This window comes from Pempheris klunzingeri, chromosome 21 (genome assembly GCF_042242105.1).
Source record: "Pempheris klunzingeri isolate RE-2024b chromosome 21, fPemKlu1.hap1, whole genome shotgun sequence".
Lineage (NCBI taxonomy): Eukaryota > Metazoa > Chordata > Actinopteri > Acropomatiformes > Pempheridae > Pempheris > Pempheris klunzingeri.
The window spans coordinates 2,385,588-2,412,410 of NC_092032.1; the positions used below are offsets into that span (position 1 = coordinate 2,385,588).

Sequence of the window (26,823 nt, forward strand, 5' to 3'; positions counted from 1 at the left end):
CTGCAGGTTTCCAGAGCCAGAAGAAGCAAAGCAGCTCCAGAGCATCATCTTATGTCATATATTTTAATCAAATAAAATATATATGACAAACTCAGTGAATGGCTCCTACGAGTACAGCTTATGATGAGCTCTACACTTAAGTCTCTGATCAGTTTCTTCTTTTGTTGCACTAAAATGTCAATGTGTGCAGTGCCGAGTGTTCCTCCACTAGATGCTCAACTCAAAATTCAAAAAGGAAAACTCAAAAAGTTATTTTTCACCAAACATTTCAGTCTCATTGGCAAATGGAATTTTCATTTTTCCACTTGTTGAGAATGTATTGAGACTGAAGTAAAAAGCATGGGCTGGAGAGTTTTCTATTTATAGGTGTCTCAGTCATCACACACTGTAGTGGTTGCAAACTTCAAAGGAAGTAAACATGTTCCATTCTCCTGAGCCAGTAAAAAAAATCATTGTCAGATGATTTTGCCCAGGAAAGACCTCCCAGACACCAGAGCATTACTTCAGGATATGCAAACGCCTTCATCAACAGCCTATAGCAGAGCTTCTTAACATCGGCTTGGAATGCCATGTTGAGTTACTTCAAATGCAGGTGGACCAGGGGGAAGTGTGCAAGCTGAATCCAAGCTGAATATCATCCATAGCACATCCATTTGGAGCCCTTCAATCTCTAGAAAAAAAACAAGCCAACTTACCCTGAAGTTACCAGCCCTGACGCTTTGAGAGAGCCATGCAGGGCCGTAGCTAATGTGAGAATTTGGGGCTTTAGCACTTTGTGCAATTAGAAACAGTAGTCAATAGTATAGAATATTTAGCTTATATAAAACGGGCATATAAATCTGTCATTTCTCATGTTAATCAACATGCTGAGCAGCATTTCACGTGTGAAAAATGTTTGCAGATGTAGTTTCTGGACATTTCATATGACTAATCCACTTGATATAGGCTAGAGACTCATTAACTTATTTAACTAATTACCATATGCTGCAGCAGAGGCCACCGCTCATCAAAAGTCACATGGTCCTGCTTCAAATCGCTGTGTATGTGATGTCTCTGTGTGACTGAACTGTCTTGTTGCTATGTTGTACACTGATACTTGTAAAAGAGACCTCGATCTTATCTTGACATAAGATGTGAACCACTACAGATGTTAAGTTCAACTATCAGGTTATCATGTTGCTCACAGATGTCTGGCTACGATAATAATAGAACCAGATAGTGATAAAAATCTCAGGAAATGCTTAGTGAGACCAACCATGATTATGTTTCATCACGATATTGCAGCGTTCAGTAGGTTATTGTAGTTGTTGTGTTTTTTACTGAAACAATTAACATTAGAGGTATATACTCTTAAAACAACTGGAGAAATGCTTCATTCATGCATTCATTCATTACATTACAATAGCAAACCTTAATTCATGTCATTCAGATCAGATCAGCAGTGACATACATGAAACAGAGTCAGGTTGCAGGTTGCATTCATGTCGGTCAGACCCAAGATCAGTGCTACAAGTTTAGTATTCAACCAAATGTGAAACATCTGTTCCTAAGTTCTAGTCAGAAAAGTGTGTCTGCAGCATTATAATGCCACAGTAAAGTTGACCTTTGACCCTTTGAATAAAAAAAGTCATCCCATTGTTATCTTTTCCTTTTAGACATTTCTGTGAACTTCTGTCATAATTAGTGAATGAATTTTTGGCCAAAAGCGTGTTTTGTGAGGTCACAGTCACTCTGACTTCTGACCGCCAAATTCTAATTAGTTCATTCTTGAACTTTCCTCACGTCGCCCCTAAAAAGACCAGAAATAGGAAATTGGAGCACATAAGAGTAGACCTCAACTCGTTGAGCTTTCAGATGAAATGAGACTCAATCACAGACTTCTGGCTCATTTATTGGCATCCTGAAACCACAAAGTGCAGAGGCCCTATTATGGTCTGTGGGCGGCCTCTACCTATGTTTGTGTGTGCATGTGGGTTTTTCCACTTGTGTAAATAGAGTTTTAGAGCTGATTTGGTTTGCATGTGGCCTCAAGGTGTACTCCACCATGACCCCCACCCCGTGCATACCGTGCCCATACACATCTCCCTGTGATTACTCTAAAATAAACTCTTCAGCCTTTTATATTAGCAACGTGTCAACTTTGTAATGTTTGAAAGGTGTCATTCACAGTCACAGCAGCTCAGGAACTGATCATGCAAGCACACCGTGCAGACCGGGGGCATGCTAGCTACGGTGTAGCCCACAGAGGAGCTACTGAGGCTACTTGCTTTGGCTGCATAGCTGTTCTGTAACCCTGAAACACACAACTGTAAATCCAGCTCAAGATTACTGATTACTGTTGTACTGTCTTCACTATCTAGTTGCTATCTGTGTTTGGTGCTGGGCAGGTAATGTACTGTGGCTTTATCAGAGCTTTTCTCTTAAGCAGAACATTTACATTAGCCCCTTTTCCACTGCAGGAACTTTTATCATTTACCCGGGATTTTGAAAAACATCGTTTCGTTTCCATCGGAATTACCGGGGGAAAAAACTTTCCCTGAAAAAAGTACCTAGTAAGGGGGGTAGGACTTTCAGATTCCCCGGAATCCTTGAGGGGCGGGGCTGTGTGCTGAAGAACGCTGATTGGTGGAACACACCAGTGTGGCTGCAAACTTGTTCATTTAATTTCTACAAGCTTCACTTGGTTTGCGTTTTGATCATTTGGAAAATGGAGCAAAAGAAGAGAAGCTACGAGAAAATGAAAATGTAGGGCACACATCGAAATAAATTCGTGAAAAGTTGAAGAAACTTAAGCAACATTACAAGAAGCTGAAGGACCACAACAGTCGCCGTACTAACAGTTTCTTTGAGGTGCGGTGGAAACGCAAACCACACAGATTACCAGGAATTCTTTTCCCCAGGTAAATAAACTCCTGGAAATAAAAGATCCTGGAAATGTTGGTGGAAAAGGGGCTATTGTCAACATAAAGATATTGATTTTCCGTTTGGTAGCTTCCACTCTGAGGACATTTGTTGTCTAGCACGGATGTAGAGCAACGTGGACACGGCGCTCTCTGCTGACAGTCCTGGCTCCACTGTGGGCTGCAGGTGGCTCATGTTAGTTTCCTTCACTCTACATTCAATGGCATTGTGAGTCATGGTCTATCTCAGCCGTGTCAAACCCAGCGCCTGGAAACCAAGCAAACAGTTCAATAGTAAAGGAGGATTTAGTGGGTAACAATAGCAAACCATATGTTCCTGTTTCCCATCCATCATGGCTGACACCAACACACTGACAGAGGCTCTTCTTTCTCTGCCTTTTCTCCCTCCATGACACACACACACACTTTCCAATGCAAGGCACCCCAGTGGTTTGTCTTTGTGTGTGTGTGTGTGTGTGTGTGTATGTGTGTTTATGGTGTGTGTGTGTACCTCTTCAACCACGGAGCTAGTATGAACACATACTGTCCATGAACAGCTAGTGTGAACTTGACAGAAGTTGTTTGTTTTGGGAAATGTAGGGTTTCCATTCACACCTTCACTGTGAGCCAGTCTGTGTGTGTGAGAGTGTGTTTCCACATACTGACAGGTGGTGAAAAGCCATGCAGGGCTGCCTGAGGGACATACACAAAAACAAAGCACTGAGGGTATCTGCACACACACACACACACAGAAACACAGGTAAACACACACACGCGCACACACACACACACACATGCACACACACTGCCTATGCGTTTTATCGTCTTGATTGCTGCATAGGTGTTGAATGGAAACAACACACTCCAACACGTCACATGGAGGCTTCCTTCACTATAAGTCAAACAAGCCTTCACTAGTCAGCATATGGGATAGCTCTGAAGTGTTTTAACCCATTACAGGAAACCCTGGCAGAGGGCTTTCAGCTGATGGACATATCCTCTGGAGATCGTATCCTCAGCTCTTGGGTAACGTGACTGTAAAAGCACGGACAGTGAAATAAGATCAGATGCAACTGCATCCATCCACAGGGAAATTCTTGTGCAGCAGTCGCAGTAGAAAGTAGGAGAGAGTGCAGATTATTGTTTATGAAATAAGAAAAGTTACCAATATGGTGAAAATACCAAATGTAGAAAATGACAGGAATGTAAATAGTTATGTATGAGAAGTGGCTCTGCACTGCATGTATTAGTGGTGGTAAGATGAACCCATTCACACATTTAAAAAGTGTTCACTGGATACAAAATGGGATGAACAGTTGCTAAGTGGATCATCTGCACATTAACTCCATGCCCAGTATGTTATGATCCATTAACGTTAAGCACAATACAAGATGAATAAATCCCCATTTCTGTTGTCTTTCCCGCCATTTAGTGTAGGGGAGACCTTTCACTCTCCCTGCTATACCTCTCTGGCAAAATGTAGGTGAGAATATTCTAACCAGCAGCAAATGAAAGGTTAAGGTCTCAGCTATAGTATAGATATGCTTTTTAAAAACTCCATGTGAGCACACTGCTCCTTTCAGGTTGGGGAATGGTCACGTCATGCTTTAAGAAGCATGTTTACAGTCTAGTTAGATTAGTATTTAATTTGTGAGTTGGCTCATTGAATCGTTTCAATGTCCATGAAGATAAATAACCTCAGTCCACTGATCATGTTTACACTGAGGTGTCATGACAGCGGCAGTAGCTGCATCATTAAGCAGGGCTGTGGTTTGGACCCGTGCGAACGGCAGAGAGGAAGCATGCTGCAGCAGCCTGCCTACCTGCTACCTGATCGGTGCCAGAGATGAAAATGGAGGATAAAAACATCAAACAGTCATTGAAATTTAAACATTATGGGATGTCGGAGATAACACGATGTCCAGTTTAGCATCCCAGCTGGATAGAGACAGAAACAATGAATGAGACAACGGTATTAATAGGTTAGGGTCAACAACATTCATTAACTTAACACCTAAAAACAGCTTGTCTGCAGCTAACACTTCCCTCTCCACACCTGACTGAAGTTACCACACCTGTACCTGAGCTTCCTGCAGCAGCCTGATGCTGAGGAGTGTCTGGTTAGATTCTCAGGCCAAAAATCAGCTTTGTGCTGAATTTGGGAAAAGACATTTGAATATATTTCTGATCTTGCTCATTGTGTTATCTTTGACATTCCATTCTAAACTATATGTTTAATGTAATGAGTGAGCCAGCGACAGGTGGCCAGTAGACAGGCCCCAGCTTCAGGTACCCTCTCACTGGCTTCAGCTGTTAGCTGCAGTGTTGTCTGTTCTGAACTTCACACTGAACTTTACACTGGTGTGTGAATCACTGAAACTGCTGTTGATGTGGTACTTGCATACTTCTAACCTAAATACTGTGCATGATTACTCTTACTTCTCTCAGTGACTTTTAGCTCAAGCCAGTCAAACTGCCCAAAATCACAAAGCACACTTTGCCTCAGTGGGCCTTAGAATCTGTAGTTTTTGTCCTTAGACCCCAAATTTGGATGAGGAAAAACTTCTCAAAAGACCAAAAATGTCTTAAAAGACCTTTTTAATGGGGAAAAAAAGAAAGAAGAAGAAACTTCAGGAAGAGCAATAAAGGAGAGCTCCCTGTCTCAAGATGGACAGATGTCACATGTACAGAACAGACCAATAAAATCACAGCATATACCAATTACAATGACAAAACTCCTGACACTTGTAGATTACAGAGTATGTATGAAGAATGTGGATCCAGGAGAACACCAATCAACCTCAAGAACCATAAGACTTCCACTCCACCATGGAGATCTGGAAGAAGACAGGCCACACAAAGAAAGAGAGTGAGTGTGTGTGTGTGTGTGTGCATTCATCACTCTCCCTCATGTGACAGATCCACAGAACACTCTTCCTTGCAGCATTGTGTCAGCTTGTGGATCAGCAGACATGAGATCCTGAAACTGTGAGAGGAATTTATTGTTTGTAGTTCTATCAGCGAGACTAAGACACACACTGCTGTTGCTCTGGAGACTGAACTTGTGTTTTATTCTTCATTTGTGCCTTCGCTCTCAAGACTCTATCACCTCTTAAATAATATTCTGAATATTTGAAAGCCTAGCTGATGTCTCATACAGATACTAGCCGCTTCTAATCCTAATCGTCCTAATCCCAAAACTGTTGCCACAAATGTGGAAGCGCCCAATTGGTTAAAATGTCTTTGTGCCCCGCAGCATTAAGAAAGCCCCTGACTGGACCTGAGGGGCCTAGTTCAAACCCTAAAAACAGCCCCAGAGCATTATCCCTCTTAAGCCAAGCTTTATAGTAAGCACTATGTATTCCAGTAGGCAGTGTTCTCTCAGCATGTAAGAACCCAGATTTAGGGCAGAAATTTCACAAACTGAATTGTGGGCAAAAGTAGCATCCTATGACAGTACCACATTTAACGTCACTCAGCTCTTTACAACCCTGTGTAAATTCTGCATCTTTGTCGCTGGAGAGTTCATGGCTGAAACACCTGAACTCAAGAATAAGTTCACCTGTCCACTGCCACTTTGGCCATGTTATGTAGGCTACGTGTCAGTGTTGTGTTCGCTTACATGTTTCCACTGCTGCCAAGTAGACAAAAGAACAGTTATTTCAGGTTTGACACTGAATCCATTTTTTCAGTTGATGCATTATGTGTTCACTACTAATCAATCCTGGTATCATGCAAGTTATTCTCCATTCTTTAAAGAAAATGCAGTAATGATGCCTATAACCCAACATGATGAATCATGGTGGAAGGTGTCTGATTACACTAGATGATAAACCAGACTGTACCACCCATCCATCCATTGTCTATACTGCTTCTCCCTAAGGGTCGCAGGGGGGGTTGGAGCCAATCCCAGCTGACACTGGGCGAGAGACAGGGTCCACCCTGGATTGGTCACCAGCCAATCACAGGGCCAACAGAAAGACAGACAACCATTCAATTTACAGTCACCAGTTAACCTGCATGTGTTTGGACGGTGGGAGGAAGCCAGAGAACCTGGAGAAGCTGGAGAACCTGGAGAAACCCTACGCAAGCACGGGGAGAACATGCAAACTCCACACAGAAAAGATTCAAACCACAAACCTTCCAGCCAGCAGATTCAAACCTAGAACCTTCCTGCTGTGACGCAACAGTGCCAACCACTGCACCACCATGCTGCCCCCCAGTCTGTACAAGAGGCAAATATCAACATTTGACAGTTTGAAAAAATGTGAGAGAGACATGGAGGAGTTTCATGACCAAGACACTGCTAAAAAAATCTGTACTGTCACATCTTTTCTAAATGACTGTGCTACTACTACTCTCCATACTAATATATATAGGATACTATTTCATCTGTGATTGGCTAAAATCAGCAGATCAGTGGGTGTATCGATCAGGGTCTACCGCACATTATATTGATGAAGAATCAAGTGCTGCACAGATAAATCGTGTCCAACTAACACATCACATACATTTCAAAAGTGGGCATCACTGACTGGATCCCATCTACATTTTAATAAAAGGCTGCTATCGGCTCGATATATGGCTTTAATTCTCACACACACACACACACAGTCCCAGATGTACATCTGTAAAGCTGTGTAATAACCACAATTAAACATCTGGTTAGACAGAGGCAGACCTAATGGAAAACAACAACACTGAATTTATCATGGTGTCTCACTACATCTGCCATGACAATGGAGCCTTATGCTGAGCTGGGAGCCAGTTGGCCAGCCAGTGACGGATGGAGCCTCTGGCCTCGGGGTCTGTACTGTAGGTCTGACAGCAAACAAGAGACTCTCTCTTCAACAGACACTTGATTCTTCCACACTGCTGCTTAGATGTGCATGTGTGTGCTCCTGTACGGTTTCTAGTGATTTTAAATCAGTGAGAAACACAAAATATTATCAGATAAATACAGCACTGTACAGAGACCAAAGAGCCCGCTGGCTCAGAGCAGCAACAGAAGCTCAAAATCATTTCAAAACTCAAACCTTACAAATGTTGTGGTGGAACAATGGGTGCTGCCATGTCCTCCTCCACCCAACCTTAAAGGCACAGTTGACTGGCAGCTTTCCATTTTTAAAATGATTTATTTAGAGACTCATCATCATGGACAGGGTATAGTGGAGTCACCTCTAGGCTGCCACCACTATACTACTATCAAGACCAAGACAGTCCAGACGGGGGCCCAGGACAATGGAACCAAGGGATTTCATTATCTGAGCATGTATACCTGGGGATTATCTGAGTGCACAGACAAACTAGCTGGCAAAGTGTTTCTACCTGATCCAGATGGCCACACTGAAAAGTCTGCCGTCATCAAGAAAGCAAGACACGATGAATCATACAAATGGAGATAAATGAGCAGTCACTAGTAATTCTAGCTGAAGGCACTACTGGTGCTGCATTCACACAAAAAGTGACTAAAGTAGTTGTGTAAAGCATGAAAAGAAGAGAACACCCAGCTAATGGCTGCATGAATTCAGTCTAATTGATAGATTGTTGGTTTAGGAAAGTTACAGAAGGCGATGCGACAAGCAGATCAATGAAACCCAGAAAGGCCCTTACCTCACTCCATGTTCAAGGTTTGGGGGGGAGGGTGTCACAGTTATCCAGCTAACATCACCAGTATCAAGTAACAAGATACTCTAAAAGCTTTGACCCACCTTAAAAACATCTGTAACATTTTTACACAGAAAAACAATGTTTTTGTTGAACTCAAAGAATGACACGAATCCTAACTTCATTTAGTGTAATTACCAAGAGAAATGAATTAAATATCGAGACTAGTACACATTAAAGCTAATTAAGTGAGCTTAAGCTCAACATGTTAAGATAACACATAAAAGATAAAACTATTGCTTGACCGACTAGGGGCGGTAAGGAATAAATTACAGTAAGAAACCACCATCATAGCAAAATGTTCACTTACTTCTTCTTAAAATATCATTACTTGTGTAATTAATGTCATTTGAAGAAGAATATTATTTTAGAAAAGTTTCAGTTAATCTGCATGTTGTATAAAACTAAAATATACACTTTAGGATAGGAAACCTGTGTCTGTGTCCTTCAAATGAGTGGGAGTGTGACATTCACTGTGAGCAAGAGAAGTGAGACACTGACATACTTTCTGAACTCAGTGCATATATACGACAATGTTTCTATCGGTGGCTTCCAAACTGTTCGGGCCGACAGGGACTGCACCAGGAGCGGTGAGCAGGAGGGGGGCTTGTTGTTCTGGTGAACAACAGGTGGTGCAGTCCTGCTCATATTACTATCAAGGAGTGTATCTGCAGCCCGGACATTGAACTGTTTGCTGTTGGTCTTCGTCCATATTATCTGCCACGGGAGTTTTCACATGTTGTCATGGTGACTGTTTACATTCCTCCTTCTGCCAATCCAACTTCGGCAAGTGACGTCATCCACTCTGCCATAGCCCGGGTACAGACTCTACACCTGAGTGCACTCACTGCTATCAACCATGTCACCATGGCAAAGGCACTGCCCAACTTCATCCAGTACGGGAACTGTTCCACCAGAGAGGAGAGGACTCTGGACTCACCTGATTATTATTATTATTATTATTATTATGATTATATAATACAGCTCCTCACTCTGAGTGTACATGTTGTTATATATTATTGTTGGTAGTAGTAGTAGTGGTAGTAGTACTATTAGTATTATATAGTATAACGCCTTACTCTGAATGTACATGTTGTTATGTTATTATTATTAGTAGTGGTATTATCATTATTATTATTATAAGACTCTGGACTCATCTGGTGCAATAATTTACCTCTGTGTAATAATTTGTAATAATATTTTTTGATACATAATTTTTAATACATACTTTTTATATATTTATATTTTTTACTTTTGTGTTTGAAGTTTATTCTTATTCTTTTGGAGCTGTGTGTAACAAAAAGTAATTTCCCCCTGGGGATTATTAAAGGAATTCTGATTCTGATATAAAATGAATGATGACTAACGATGCAGCTAACCTGGCTGTGCTGTAATCTCATATTTAATCAAAAGATTTTTTATCTAAAAAGTATTGAAAACAATAGGTCAAATTCTTCCTTTAATGTACTGAAGAAGGCAGCACTGTACAGTACAGAGGACGGGTTGTGGACAGTGACTCTAGTGGGATGAAACAGCGCATTAGTATTGTGGTGCACAGAGTAGCATGTAGCTCCATCCAGAGCAGCACCCTCTATCCCAGATGACCTCAGTACATCTGTGTGGATAAATGACTCATTCTCCTCCTCTCGGCTGCCACTGGGCCCTCTCTCTCTCGGGCCCCTCACTATTCATGCCTTTCCACAGCATGATGTAGCCACATGGGGCCAATGTGCTGACTCCTGCCTCTGACATCCTCCTCGCTCACGACCTTTGACCCATTACAAAAGAGGGTGTCTCCCCGGACACAGATTTCCCTGCTGTTTGGCGGCTGTGCGGCACAAAACGCCGCCTGGCCCTGTTGACACGGGCATTAAGAGGGACAATGAGGGGACAGACTGGGAGGCCCCCTCCCTGGAAAACAACACTTCCTGTTGCATGGCAAATCCCCATATCTGTCTTACCTGAATGGTTATCTTCTCATGCTGAAACTATTAGATTATTATCTTATATTTAGACAATTTCATCAGGCAGCAAACAATGGTCTCTTTCTAGTGGGTAGATTTGTAGTATCAAAGTGATGGGGGGGGGGGGGGGGGGTCAGGAAAATAGAACGGACTCTCTCCATTTCTCAAAAGCAAATCTTAACTCCATCTTTTGTCTCCAGAGCGTTCGAACTCATGGTGGTTTGTTCGGTCGTCGAGGATGTTTGAGGATGGCTTCAGGGTAGAGGTGCGGTAGAAAGCTCTGGAATAAACGATGGTAAGTGGACCTTACATTCAGTTTCACTCTGTGGCTACGGTTAAGTAGAGATCGTGGTTTAAAGGATTCAGGCTTTTTTTATTTTCTATTTTCATCGCACAATACCAGGATTGTATAATGAGATGCGGCGGTAACCTCATGTGTGCTACACACACTAAAAGATTCTGTTAAATTAAAGTTAGCCAGGTATCGTTTGCTATATGGACCCACGCTGGGTCAGTGTTAAACCCAGAGCTCTCTAGTGTTCGTGGGGTTAGTTGGCGTGAGCAAATAATGTAGGAAAACCAAAGATGTTGTCAGTGGACATGTTGCAGATAGATTCTGTACAAGTATTTCCTGTTCCTGGAGGATGTTAACATCTCTAGGAGAAGCCTACGGTCTCTCTGCAGCAGGTCAGTGGCTTTCTTTGTCTGTTTGTCACCTCACTTATCTCAGGTCAGGTGAAAGACACCTTTTTCCCCCACATATGGCAAACGTTGCACAGGTTCCTCTGACCTGGTCCTCCTGGTCATGTCTGCGTAAGATGGATCAAAAGAATGTGAAACAAACAACATGTAATGAAAGTCAGACTTGTAATTCTCCAGCTAGAAGCCGGCTCACGTAGCCCTGACTCTGATTTCTCAATCAATGGCCTCATTCAGCCTGCTCCCATACTTCATATTTCAAACATCTGCTCTTGTCACCGTTAGTCGGGCTGCTGCTCCGTTCTGCGCATGTGCCGTGCGGTCCACGGAACCGGGGGACGGAGAGAGAGGGGGGGGGAGAGAGAAGGAGGGAGAGAGAGAGAGAGAGAAAGAGAGAGAGAGAGAGAGGGGGGACCTATGGAGCATGTCACAGCACCAGTGTTTTCTAAGTCTTCTTGTCCACGATGCACTTTAGGATTTCAATAAGATGCGTGTGTGTCTGCAGATAATCAGCGTCCTCCTCGCCGTGAACTTTTACTGCCAGCCGCTCCGAGCTCAGGGTGAGTCCGTCCGTCTGTCTGGCGTTTCAGCTGCCGGGGGGGGGGTCTGTGTGTCCTGTCTGTCGCTCTCACTCATCGGTAAAGTTGCTAAAAATGACAGAAGAGTGTGGAACTCAAGCTTAAAGACACGTCTTCTCTTGTACGCTGCACAACTAACTTGTTGATTCGGTGACAGCTGGCATCCCGTCTAGGGAGAAAAATCACGCTAAACTCCATTCACAGATATTACAATTTGGCATTCCCTTGCGTAATGGTGAACTTCACCGCCTTGCAGAGTATTCGTTAAAATATATTCCGAATCATTCAATGCCTCTGGTATATTCGGGCATGAAAATGACCAGCAGCCAGCAGCTTTTCCTACCAAACCTTTCTGTTTTACCCAGGTCAGGGCGCTAGCTGCCGCCCACCGTGGAATCTAACAGTAGGACGGTGTGAAATGACTGCGAAGAATAACGGGGGAAAAAACAATCGTAAAAGTTTGAGTTGAATCATTTTGTCATGTTTGTTGCACGCCGAATTGAAGAGTGAATCCTCGACAGCCAAATAAAGGGATTTAGTGGTGACTTTTAGCTCTGTAATTTTGCCGCAAAGCACAGCGACGATATGAGGAGTTTCTCCGTTATGGGAATGAATGTTAGCGGCGCTCGGGGTTAGCATCCCCGTGTAGCGTTTCCAGAGGACGGGAACGTTATTGAATGAGCCCGTGAAGTTTTTAAGGACGACCACGTCGAAGTTAAACTTTCACCCTTTGGATTCGCTCTCGCAATATTTGGCCGCTGATAAGCAGGAACAGTTTAGGAAGTACTTTTGTTCGCCTCGTTGTGTCAAATTGTCGGGGATAGGAAACGGGGGGCTGACATAGCGGCTCGGGGAAAAGTAAAAAGGGGACCGTTACCGCGATGACAAACGTCATAAACAATTCACCACTTTTACAGCTCCGGGGTAGCTGCACAGTGCACACGGGTATCAGGAATGATTCTTAAGGTATTTGGAGATTCGTTGGGACCCGTTCTGCAATTCGGCACCCATCCCACACCCTCGAAACACATTCACGTCCAGAAAATAGCTTTTCTTGTGTTACTCCGAACCCGTTCTCTCTCTCCAAAGTGCTCCTCAGAGCAGAGAAGGTCTTTCTCAATTCATCCCAGGTATTTCCAGGTGGATTACAGGCGGCGTGCCACATGTGTGCAGCTACGGATTTTTAAATCACGTCTCACCATCACCCCGTGGTGAGACAGAGAGGGGACCCAGACATAAATGTGTGGCTCTCTGCATGGAGAAAGCTCACATGCAAGTGTGTGTGTGTGTGTGTGTGTGTGTGTGTGTGTGTGTGTGTGTGTTCTAATGAATTCACTGGCACTTGTGAGGCAAACACAGAGGTGTGTGTTGGTGCTGTGAGCCAACTGGCCTTGGAGTTGCTTTCACTTGTTAATGCTGTGAGTCAACATGGAGCTGCCACTTTGTACCGAGTTGCCACATTCTGGAGCCATTTGGCACAGAGTCCTCAACTGTTGTCAACTCTTAAACATGAGTTTGGCCACGGTGTGTTCTGCCCCCTCCTTGTAGCCGGTGTGTTCGGGGGGCTCCGTGGGCAGGGTTAGAAATTGGCCTCACTGGTGGGGAGGTCTTTGATGTTCAGTCCACATGGGTACAGGATGTGGATTTGTTCTGGCTAAATATCACTTAGTTCGTTTTTTTTTTTTTTTTTCTTCTGACACATCTGCCGGGAACATGAAAGAAACACGGCTCTCAGATCCTCATTTGGGGTGCACATTGTCCTCCGGGCTCATGACGGCGAGAGAGATCCCAGAGAACCCCCCCCAAAAAAAGGTGTGATGAATAGCAGTGCACTGGAAACAGATCAGCCAGCGTCGTCCTCTCCTCCGACGTCGTCCCTCCACCTATTTTGTGCAGAAATTCCACTCATATTTCTGGCCGACGAAGTTTCGCTCAGCGTCTCTCCTTTATTTCTTTCATGCTGTGATTTGGTTGTGGAGGCTAGCCGTGAGAGAGTGCATCTGGAATCAATTTGACTCCTCAAAGCAGAAGGGGAAGAGGGAGGGGAAGGAGGGAAGTGAACGGCAGCCCTTTTTCTTTCCATGTCCACTGCGAGCAGGCCTGAGTCCCGCAAACCTAATTATAGTTTGGTGAACACAAGATTAAAGTGCAGCATACATAGCTGAATTTCTTGGCTATCTCTTGGTCTAATGATTGTTGAGCTGACTTTGAAATGTAAAGTTCCTCCAACCAGCAGCACTGCTGGTGTTTAGTCTAAGTTAGATACATCAAAAAAAAAAGAGAAATACTCCCAGTGAAGTTGTAGTTACAGTGAAGGTCACTTCGGTCGACGATTTCTCCTTTTGGACAAACAAGTTTTATGGAAAACTGAAGAGAGTATTGTGGTGCAGCGGTGACGTTTAGCTGGCCCGGCTGTGTTCCCGGGAGACGCTCAGTTCAAAGCGCTTTGCTATCGAGGGCGGCATCAGCAGTCTTATCATAGTTGAGGTTTACATGCTAGTAAACAGAACAGGCGTCTTGCAGAGCACCAGGCTGTCGCAGGCTCTCAGAGTGCAGCTTTAGCAGAGGATCTTCGGTTCCTAGGCTACCTCACAGGTGGAGGTATGATGCACGAGCTCACCGTCTGCTGCAGCAGCGAAATCTTGAACAAACTTCACGCACCTGCAGCTATTTCTGTATGTAATCTCCTCTTTACCTGCGGTCAGATGTTTTAACCTTCGATAGCACGCTGTTTTCATAAAGCTGCGTGCTTATTGATTTGATCAGCTGTACTGTCTCTCCCATTCCTCCCCAGGTGTTGGCTGTGATGCACTTTTGAGAAGAGGGGCTTTAGCTATTTTTTTGTTGTTGTTCAGGTGTTCAGCTGTGGAAACAGGTCTTCTCTCAGAACTCAAACTGCCTTGATGTAGATGTTTTGGTTAATCCACTGAGGAACAAGTATTTCACCGCATTGATGCCAAAATCATTTAAGATCTCATATGGCCATAAAGCTGAAGCTAAAAAGTAAAAAAAAAAAAAAAAAAAACACCAGCTGACACTTGATGAGTATAATTTAAACCAAGCAGCAACCTCCGACTCTGGAAAATTAGGCCAAAAACTGCAATTCCTGGACTGGCCACTTGAGGCTGGCTCCAAAAGGGAGCAAATCCCCATAGACCCCCATGTTAAAGAGCAACTAGCAGGTTAGAGAGTCCATTCAATCAATGGATGGGAAAATGAGAGAATTTTACTTTCCTGCATCTGAAAAAGCCAAAGACATGTAGATTTAAAAAACAGAAATGAATGGATCTGAAGCTAATTTTGATACTCAGGAGGTTGTGAATGCTTATTCATACAGCTATGAGATATATGTGTGTGTATAATGATGGGCCAGTTTGGCATCCAACACCTTCCAAAAACACCAACTCACTGTAACATGACTGCTCAGACTCAGTACCACGCTGTGAGCAGGCAGGCAGCAAGTGTGGAGCTGCAGCAGGAGCCGAGCGTCGTCTCCTTCACTGAAATTTTGTGCAGAATTATTGCAATATTTGGTTTTTGGGCCACAAGAGGGTGACACACACACACCCCTGACATATCTGAACTTTATGAAGTTGTTATGGCGAGCAGGTCAGCAAACACTGGTTTAAATCCACAGGGTTTCCTTCAGTGTTTTATAGTGCAGGCACCCCACTTCATCTGAAGTAAGAATCCCTGCTAACGTCAGAAAGAAGAATTTTCTAGCATTTTATCTTGTTTGAACTGCCATCTGTGTAATACTGACAGGCATACCTGACTTCAGCTTGTGTGCGGACAGCTTTTATCATGGCCTCAGTCGCTCAATTATTTAATACAAAATAATTATGATGTTGGGTTTTGGGCCAGAGTGTCCAGGGTACGTACATAGGTCTCATAGATTCTCTCCATTTCCTCTCTACTGGTCTGTTGAACCATTTGGACGACGGCATTTTGCTCTCTGAATAGTTACTTACTGTCTGAGCTGGAGGTTGACTGATGAATCAGTGTGGCTGGTTAATGGGTGCCAACAGGGTGTTTTCTATGCTCACCAGTGGGACTTGGTTGTCCTTAGTGGCTGATAGCAGCACAGCCCCCAGCGGTCACACGGTGACATACATCACTGTTGTTAGTGGAGGCAGACATCTGTGGCGTTAGCTGGTAGCTTGCTAACCCCGGGAGTCTGTCGGAGTTTTACCCAGCATTGCCTTCATCCTCAGTAAATCCAGCTGGGAGCCAGCCGGCTCACAGGCCCCCAGGAGCAGTCTGGTGTCTGGTCTAAGCTTCACCTGGGTTTGTTTTGCTGACCAGGTTTTAAGTCTGAAACGGACTATTGTTACGGTACTGCTGTAAAGGCACTCACATTCTTCATATACTCTTTGTCTGTGTGAACAGGTGTTAATTTTTGGACTCCTGTCTGTGTGTGTTAGTGTGTGTGTGGCGAGATGGGCCTGCTGCTGTTGGCCAACGCTGTGAATTTGTGTTTCAAAGTTCCCCTGTCTTTGAAATCCTGCTGTCCTTCATGTGTACTTACATTGTGTCTCTTTATGTCCCTTCGTTGAGTGACAGCTGCTCTTTTGTCTATTCTGTTTACAACATGCGTGTCAGCAGTATCAAGTCTTTCTATTCACAATCTTTGTGTCTGATTTATCTCTGCACATTGTACTTATTATTGATTGTCAACAGTTTGCTCTCACATTTTTTCTTCTGTTCAACAAACACCTTTTTGATGGATCCTGGACCCTCGCTCCTCTCCTAATGACTGTCCTGCCAGAGCACCAGAGCCTCAGAGCTGCAGGGCCTCCTGCAAACTGACCTGCTTCTTCTAGTAAACACAGCATGAATGCCCTGTGCGAGCTACGAGCATCGTCTGAGAAGGCCTGCGACACGGCACCTCGCACGATATAAAGGAAGAATCTCCATGTTATCAGAGTGTGCCATCTCAGCCCTCTGCTCCAGCACCCAGTCTGTCTCACCCTTCTCTCTAAAGCTTTGTTTATCCACTGCTGTCCGCCAGTGACGCCTCGCTTCACATTCACTCAGTGGCGGCAGACACAGAGCAGTATGACCACAGTCTGGCGGTCTCCGTGGTCTTTGGACTCTTTACACACTACTCTTCACACTTCCTGCTGTACTACACTGATGAATAAAGCAATATCTCTTAATGTTCTACCGGCAGTTATCGGGCAGCTTCACTGGAGCAGCTTCAGGTTCTTGTTTGGACGAAAATGGCAGCAGTGGAGGGAGGGGCCACAGTGAGCGTGCCCTCACACATTCACCCAGCCAGTCCGGGGACGCTGAGCTCCAGTTGTCAGTGAAAAGTCAACGTCCAAGTGGCCCTTACTCTCATTTTACTTTTTGACGGTTGACATTCCCAAACACCGTGGCACCCATGCAGGAAAAAGGCCAGGACCGTTAGGGGTGCTGTTCTCTCACTAGAAGGGAGGGGGGGCAGTATTCTCAGGCTTTTACTCTCGTGCATCATCATCTCTTTACTTAATTGAATTGCAATATGAGACACAAGTGGCAGTCATGCTCAGTGGTCTAGATGGTCAGTCCAGCTGCACAACACAGGCACATGTACAGATGTGTTAATGAATGCTGGTGGTGTCTTCGGTAAAGAAAGGATGAAATGAAGGTCACTTTCTGAGCTGAACAAAGACAAGCAAAGAAAAGTGTGTGGTAGTGGTTGGCTCGTTTGGTGGAGCTGGACTATGTCTTAACATGAAATAATGTACCTTTGCCTGATGAAGTTAGTTCTCATGAGCCCTCGGGTCACCCTCAGGACAGATCTGTCAACTTTCAGTGAGGAGAAACTCTACCTACAATAAACAAGTGTGTCATTTTGGGACGTGTTAATCAATTTGGAGTGAGAGAGGATGAGAATCACTTCTTCAGATCATTCCATCCTTTACTATGATATCTCAAGTTCATCCCACAGTGTAGGGTATTAAGAACTGAGCCTTGCGTCATCACGTGATGGTCACAGCATAATGAACTTGTCAGACGTGTAGGCCTACTGGCACTGACTGAGCCTCCACAGTGACTTTGTTCTGTACGCTGGTCACAACTGGAAATATGACAAAGAACCAATTTAGCTGCTTGTGGCCAACTGATGGAGATATGCTTTACTTTAAACACCCACCACCCCCACTTCCACGCCTCCTTCCTTCTCTCTGTTCTCTCCCCCTTTGCCTCCCTCTGTGTCACCATATGCACCTCATTATGTCATTTCCCATTACACACACAGGATACAGTAGGTCAGGTCTGCATCCTCCTTTGATTCTGCTAATTGAATATGAAATGAGTGGGTTCCCATCTGGAGGTGTGTGTGTGTGTGTGTGTGTATGTGTGTGTGTTTGGCATCTGTTCTTTTTCTGATAGGATTCGAGTTTTGGAGTTTTTGTGGATGTGCAGCTGGTGTATGTGAGTGTATGTGTACACCTAGTCATTATGTGGCTGGACTGGTCACACCAGCTCCTTACGTTACCATATGTACCACACACACACACACACACACACACACACACACACACCAGAGAGTGTGATCCATTTCCCCCCCAAAAATGTTTTTTTTTTGCATCTAATGAAAACGAATTCATTTACACGCATCTTTTGGGGCAAAGGTCTACATTATCAAAGTTCATCAACTACATTTGCTGACAGGCGATAAGATCTCCCTTTTAACAGCAAACGGTTGCATCCGTTACATCGCTCTCTTCAAACACACCAGACTCCATTGACAAAAACAGCCATTTTAGCTCACAGAACACTGGGGGTTGCTGGTCTGCTGCTCCCTCGTTCAGTTAGTTTGTTGTGTGGCTAAAACTCTAAAACACCAAAGTCACACAATAACAGAAACAAACATTCATCATCATCGGTGTAAACTTGGAGGGGATCATGCGTTTGATTGTGCGAGTGTGTGTATTGTCAGAAAAGACAGGATCAATCAGTGTAATACTTGCACATTTATTATTCATGTCTTTATGCTGAACGATGTTTCGCAGTTGCGGTGATCCTCAAGTTTTGGAAAACGTTTTTTATTAACTGTAATTCCATCACTGACTGCTGACTCCTCACCACACTTAATGGTCTCTACACGGTCTGGACAGCAAATCATCAACAGAAATCAGCGTGCAAAAAGCATTTCTGGCTAAAAACAAGCCTTACCCAGTCTGTTAGCTGTGGCTCAAAAATGATTATCCATGGAAAAGTTTGGTCTGGTTTTGAACCAGAGCATCTGCAGATTATTTCCATCCCCAGTGTGCTGTGATTTACTAAAGGTACACAGGATACGACATGAATATGCCAGGAGGACCAAAGATTGTCATAAAAAAGACTGAAATGAAAGTGAAATATCATGTAAAGCTTACAGTGATTATAGGTTAAGGTCAGGTTATGCTTAGATGTGGAGATCTGCACTATACTGAGTGCACTTTTCTCTCTTCCTGTCAAAAGCCCCCAGAAATATTTCAACCATTACGGACCACAGATGTCTCAGATGATAGCCTGGGCGAACAGAAATGTATGTTGTTTTCTTTACATGATAAATGCTGCGATGGTGCGTAGGGAATATTCACGATGGTGCATTTCTGAATATTCTCTCCTGTTTCCAACCAAACATTCTCTATTGATCCTTTAATGCTGAGCTCCTTATGGCAAATCTCAATTAATCAACTGACAGGAAGTGACCTTTGACCTCCATCCATTAAACTCCCCCCACAGAGTCTAGAAACGGCTCTGAGGAATGCAGGAATGAGACTGACAGCATAAGAGGCTTCTCTTCTCTGTGTATGTTAGGGTGTGTGTTCCTGCACACACTACCACACACACCGTGGTTCATTCTGTTAAACCTAATCGATAGAAAGTCAATGCTCACTGTTATTTAGTTTGTAGCAGTGGTTTCATCTTGTTAAAATGTGTTTGTGTGCATGCTGAGTGTTGTTGGGCAGTAAGACTGACACATGAACTACGGCTGGACCCGCTCTCTGTGTGTTACTCACTTTCAGATGTCTCTTATGCTGTTTTACGCTGTTGATACTGCAGCTAAAACACCAATTAGGATGAATTAGTCTATTGTCATAGATAATAATCAATCAATAGAATTCATTTTATTTAGATTTGGCCATGCTGTATTAAATAAGAGCTCTGCAGTGCGTAGCTGCTACATTAGAAATAAACGGGAGGGCTGAGAGTCACTAAGTGGTTAAATAAACATGTTCACTTATTCTGCAGCATTCCTCCCCTGCCTGTGTTGTACTTGCTTCGTAGTACATCCCTCTGTGGTTCCTGCTCTCTGTGCCGAGTTTGTAGACAAAGAAGGCAGCTGATTTTGTTACTGCCTATGTCACAAAGGACCCCATGCACATGCGTTACATCAGTCTGTCGCCAGCCAAGCACCAAAATTGTTCCACACAGACTAGCAAAGAAGACGAAAATGTTTCAAGAACTGATACACCATATATGTACGGCCTGTTGATTGGCAGGGGAAAGGCACCAAAAGAACCACCATGCTCTGCACTAATAACGTATCTTCCTGTTAGGTCCTTGTTCCCCAGACCCCCTCGGCAAGTGGTTTGAGTGAATGGATCACAATGCGTCTTGGTGGTGGTTTAGGAGTCCTCCTGTGTTGTGTTCCCCAAAGACACATTTTAAGTGTAAACAGGCTCCCAAAGACTCTTTAAGTAGCAGGCTGTTCCTGTAGAGGGGGCAGTACAGCCTTGACTAAACTTTGCAGAGGCAGCCCTTCGCAGTGATACTAACGTCTGCTCTTCCTGTTGTCATTGGTCGGTATTGGTCGGACCCTGACAGAAGCCGCCCACATCTGAGCCTGGATCTGTTCCAGGTTTCTTCCCGTTAAAGGGAAGAAACTGCCACTGTTTGCTAATATAATATCTGATGCTGCTCATGTGGGGATTCTTGAATCCTTAATGTTGAATTCCTGAATCGTTGGGTCTCTCTCTGATTAAAGAGTTTGGTCTAGACCTGCTCTTTATGGAGATAAAACTGTTATGAATTGGTGCTCTATAGATAAAGATTGATTGATTGATCGATTGATATTGTCATGTGATAATACTCTAAGTACAAACTCTGTGATTGACAGTTCTTCGTAGCAAATTAAACAACAACAAGAGCAGACATGATGGTCACTGTGAAGGATCTAGAAAGTGTCCCTGCAAGTTTTCTTAAATTCTGCAGTGAAATGAAGTTAAACCAATAGCTGCCTGGATGGAAGTAAAGCGTTTGAGTACATGAAACAGTGCACCACGCTCTGGAAAACAGCAGACAATGGTGTAAAATGTAAGCAGTGTGTAGGATTGTTGTGAAGGGGTGAATAAAAGCAGATGTTTGAGCCAGATATTAATACATAATACTGACACTTGTGGTTGAGAAAGATAAATCTCAGTATTGACCCGTTATTATTAGTGTGGCTAGTGTGTCTGCATATTAGGAATTATTACTTCTCTTTGATTGTTATGGCTGTCCTTCCCTGCCATGCCTCCAGCCCACTTGTACACTCAAAACTTGAACTGGCTGTTTAATCAGAAAAGGGCACTGAATGAATGAACTGAACCAAAGATCCATTTGGATCCAGTGCTTTCTGAACCCTGCAAAACGAGCGAGTACCAAGCCATGCTGTCATGTCCCCTCCTTCCCTCAGCGCAAACAGACACACCGGAAACTGGCTGGCAGGAAACCCAGAGTTATGTTACATTTGAATAGGAGGGGGTGGACATTTCAGCGGGGGGGGGGAAACGGAGGTAAATAGTTTTCTACAATAATCTACACATTATGATGAGTTGGACTGGTTGATCATGTCTGTTCCCTTCTGCTGCGCCCTGCTCTGGTTCCTCTCCTGTCCAATTCTGCCATTTTGTCCTGTACCATTGATATATTATCACCTTGTAAAGGTGTTTTGGTCTGAAAATGTCTACACAGTCACAGAGCAACATTAGAATTGTCGCGTTTGAGTCCACCTGATGAGTGCAAGTCCAATATTCTCTTTGAGCTCTGGTTTGATCTCTCAACAACTCCTGAGGGATACATCTGGCTCTTTAGCTGCTAAATGCTCCACTTTGTTCACCATCCAGTCTGCGACTCAACCTTCTGGAAGTGAGATACTAAACCCCTCCAGTGCCCCTGTAAGCCATCCAGGCATTCACAAAGTGTTACCTGGTTAGTAGTGCTGTGGCCCAGCCTGAGGATGCTGGTGTTTCAATTATCGTGTTTACTACCACTAGAGCAACTCTCTGTTAATAAGACACTGTGTGGTGAGAATGTCAGGAGGGTCATAGCAGGGGAGGAGGGATCCAGATGATTGTGTCTCTGGATGACTCTGTTCACTGCAGTAGGAACGAATGTGCAGGAAACGCCAAACAGGGAACACTGTGGATGTTATTTGGAATGTTAATGCTGAGCCTTTCAGCATTCGGCTGACTAAATCAATTAGACTGTGGTCGACTGTAAATGTGTGCTGTAAATCAGAGCTGTTAAGTAACATGCTTCTTTCATTTCAACTCAAAAGGAAACTCAGTCTGTAGTTGTGGAGGTTTTGGCAAACAGGCTTACAGAGGACCTGCATGTGAGAATAACAGAATATGTGTGGATGTGGTTCATATCCAAAAATGTTCCCACGAGGCAGCTGGGATCACATGGGGTGTGGAGAGGTATCTGTAGTCCAACTGCTGTATAAAAGGCTCATCATTCACAAAAATCACAATTTGTATTAGTATGATTTGTGGTTTAACGGGCATTATTAATGTCCAAATGAGCTGCTAGGTTAGGTTATAGTCAGCTGAAGTCAGCTGATGACAGTTGTAGCACCAAATGTACTCAGCTGTAGCTTAATCACGTACATTCTGTGAGTCAGCCAACCGAAACGAAGCTCCTCGGTGCTGCAGGCCGCATGCTGCTGTGTACTATACAGAGCGGACCGTATGGCAGGTCTCCCTCCACATAAACAATCTCACCGATCGCACAGCAGTTGCCAAATGAACGAGGGTAATCACATTTCCCATGAAGTTAATCACGTCACATGGCTGTTTTAAACTCACCGACGTAAAGACCGGGCCTCCAGGTGTCAGAGCCAGAAGCTGCTGTGAAGCTGAAGGCAGCTCAGACAGCTCCAGTGGTTCAGGACTGTCAGCCAGACATCAAGCTTTTACATCGTCAGATGATACTAAACAGACGCTTGTCTGTCAAGTATCTTTCTCAAGGTGAGCTTCATTGGTCATGTCTTCTAGAGCAAACTGAGACTGCTAAGAAGCAGCTCCAACCTGAAAAGAGCTCTGGAAGGACGTAAACAGTGAAACGTTTGTGATTATTGGTGCGCACAGGCCTAAAGCTTACTTTTAGAAAGTAATGCCAGCGTAAATCATAAATACTGCAAACAAAAATACACTGGCGTATTTTATTGTTGAGCTCTAATTGTGATGATGCTTTCATTGTGAACGTGAAGATACCAGTTGGACATGTGGGTCCGTTCCTCCACTGTATTTAACTGCATTAGAACTAAAGTGTCAGTCTTTAACACCACAGCAAGATTGATGAAAATGTATTCATTCATTCATTTTCTAGTATTACCAGTTTTAGCTTGTTTTCTTTTAAGTAGCACTGTCTGTGGAACTGATCAGTTGATTTGTGTATTTCATTCTTTAAATGACTATTTGTCTGTGAGCCAAAAACTAGCCTGACACTTAAGAAGCTGCCTTCCCAGCTTCACTCCACAGACACCACAGCCCATCGCAGAGCAGATATTTCACTGAAATGATGCTCCTGCATATAGTTTGGCATGTTGATGGCCACCAGCTGGCCTCTATTCACCGTTTCACACCACATTCACACCACATCTGTGTCCCCGTGAGCTCCACTGATGGTTTAGATAAGCTGCAAACTCAATTTGACCATGATCTGCTGAGAGACTGAAAACTGCTAATGTGATTTGCAGGTGGGACACAAACAACAAAAGAAAAAAGACACAATTTACCCCCCCCCCCCCCAGTAGTTTGAGTAACCCCTCCCCCACCGCCCACCTCCATGGTTAGGCCACATGTTGCCCCTGGAGAGATCTCAGACCTCCTGCTGATACGTCCCTTGTCTCTGGGGATAAGGTGTGTGTGTTGTCAGAGGTCCGCAGACAGATCAGGTTTCTGAAGCCTTTCAGATCCAGCTGTCATTTCTGTAAAAGGTCCTAACAGGCGGAAAAAGCATCACAGTGTTGCGTACTAGCCTATTTGTCACCTGGTGTGTGACAGGGAGCACTGTCACTGCAGCGCTGTCACAGGCATGTGACTTTTACCTGTGATTTTAAAAAAAATAATTTTCCCCGGGCCCGGTAGAGCCTGCTGTGATAAGGAATATGAGTTAGAATGTCAGCAGTGCCCCAACACAGAATAGCACCAACAGAGAAAACTCAGATGAGCAGAAAAACCTGGAGCAACATGAAACGAGCTCATTCTGTCTCTTGTACATCATTAGACAAACCGACTTGATAATCAAGTGCTGCATTTATGACGCTGATTTAAAGAAGTCACATACTCGCTCTGCCTCAGGTTAAAACCTGCGTGCCGCTGCCTTTGTGTCATTAGTGTGACGTGACATGATGAACATGTTAACTGGCCTGATGCAGTTAGACTGCTGTTGTGACATCACCAGCACATTTACGTGAAGAGGTGCATGTCTGACAAGGCTTTAACACGTCTACAGCACCACACGCAGCAGCATTACTAGGACTGGATCCTCATTACTTCAGTTTATCACTTCTTACTGTTTTGTCCATCCTGTCGGTCTGTTATGGTAACACTAAAGTAGCTGCTGAGGCCTCGGAACATGACATCACTACTACAACGTCTGAAAAGGAGCGTTGCATAGAGCCTGCAGTTCATCCACTTCATCAAACACAAAGCAGAACCCGAAATGTTGGTAAAGTTGGTAAAGTCGAACTAGTCAGTCGGAGGTTTACAACAAACACTCCATGGTTTTCCCCATTCATGTTCGTTTTCTCATCCAGATAAGTTTGACCGGTGTGATCTGCACAACTGTCTCCTTCACTGATATTCACCCTACAGAGTAAACCCCTATAAATAAAGTGTGGATGGCAGAATGCAGCTCAACAATGCCGCTGAGGAGGTGTGCACACTGTGCTTCATTCCAGGGACTAAATGTAACAATGTAGCTGGGGGGGGGGTTGTTCCTGTTGTGTGTATGCTGAGGCAGAATGGGGCCAGCGCTCATTAGCAGCCAGCCAGAGGCCTCATACTGTACATGACTGAATGGCCTTCATCATCCCTCCCCCTTCCTCAAATTATTATGTCACCTGCCATTGTTTGGAAAGAGGGATTCTGTGTGTGTAAGGGGGGGGGGGGGGGGTCAGGCCAGAAACAGACAGTACACTAAAGTCAACACAGGTTTGGCCATTTCTTTGGCCATGCTAGCAGCATAGGTCCAGTGATGGTGATGCCAGTGAGTGGGTGTCACACTCACAAGGTTTAAAGGATTTGGTGACCCCAGATTGGCTCTAACGCCACCATCAGGCCAAGCTTTGACTCTTCCTGTGAAATATCTTAACATCTACTCGATGGATAAGCACAAAATGTTGTTCAAACCTTTGTGGCTTCCAGACGTCGATCCTCTGACGTTTCTTCCAGCGTCACCGGCCTGTTTTTATACCCAGTTGTTGCGAACAGCGAGCTATTTAGGACCAGGCCATCTCCTGGAACACTCATTCCAAAGTTTCATCGCCGATGCTTGAAATATTTGTAATGTTTGTTACAGCAGTGGCTTTTACACCCGATCTCTGTGCCAGTGTAACATCTCCGGTCTGTCTTTGGTCATCTGTTCTTGAACGTAGCGGTCGACAGAGAGAGAACTGTCACAGCATTCCATTCTGTGGTGTAACAGTTAGCAGGAATCCTCTCTCACCACATAACCCATGGCAAGACTTTGCCTGTGACCCCCCCCCCCCCCCTCCACTGACTCTGTCACTAAGGCTGGGACCTCACACTGCTTGGCTGCCTGCTGTAGCTGAGCCTCTCCTGTGAGGCCCGTCCCAGCGTCTTCCTCTCCCTCTTCCTCACATGCCGAATGTTAGATATCTGAAAACGCACCATTTTTTTTCCAGTATGAATTCAAAATTTGGTTTTAAAGTACATTTGATGTTACATTACCATGCATGGATATCTTTACCACATGCACAGACAAACATATTTACCCTGAACCAAAGCAGTATTACAATTTTCATATCCACCTTCTCTCCATGCGCCTGTCAAGGAAATTAAACACACACAACCACCTCCTCTACTATTCATACTTTAAGTCCCCGTCTTGTCTTCTTCCCGTCTTCCTGTCTTTTCCCCGGCTCACTCATCCTGCCTCCTTCTGTCTGTCTCATTCCTCCCTCTTCCCTCTTTAGTCTGGCTCCTTTTCTCTCTTTTGTTTGTCTGTGTTCTCTGGTCTCTCGGGGGAACACAAATCTCACAAGAACAACCTTGAGCATGAAAAACATTCAATTTAGCATAACTTTATACATAACCTAGCATATTATACTGCAGGCTAGCCTATATAACCAACATTTCCCAGAATAAAGGCCTCCGCTGGCCTTCAACACACACACACACACACACACAGGCTAGCTCTTAAAAAACAAGAAAATTTATGAAAACTTATTTCCACTTTTGCATCAGTGGCGGTACTCTGATTGAGACCTGAAACGACTTGAAAGTGCGTCAACCCGGATGTGTTGACAGCAGAAATGATTCTGTATTTGCTTCTTTGTAGCTGCAAAGACTTAATAACTCTGTGTTCTTTGATGGACCAGGTTGTAAGCATGAGCTAGTCCTCAGGTCTTTTCTTAGCCTAATCTTAACTAGTGACCAGCACTGGGCTAAGATTGTCGCCATTATAATTACCGTATGATAACTACAGTTGGACATAATAATCCTGTTAACACAAGTTCAGTGTAAGGGAGGGTCATGATTTTTATAGGCTTGAAATCCTGAAGAATGAAGTAGTTTGTGTGAAAGT

The 26,823-nt window shown here is 44.1% G+C and overlaps 1 protein-coding gene across 1 annotated transcript in view; it reads left to right on the forward strand.

Moving 5' to 3' along the window:
- The first annotated feature begins 11,652 nt into the window (after positions 1-11,652).
- The window catches only part of reck (reversion-inducing-cysteine-rich protein with kazal motifs), a 60,467-nt gene continuing 45,296 nt past the window's right edge, over positions 11,653-26,823 (forward strand). Inside the window, exon 1 of the mRNA XM_070852650.1 lies at positions 11,653-11,790. Coding sequence (XP_070708751.1) covers positions 11,718-11,790 — 73 coding nt within the window. The 5' untranslated portion in view covers positions 11,653-11,717. The remainder of the gene's footprint in view (positions 11,791-26,823) is intronic.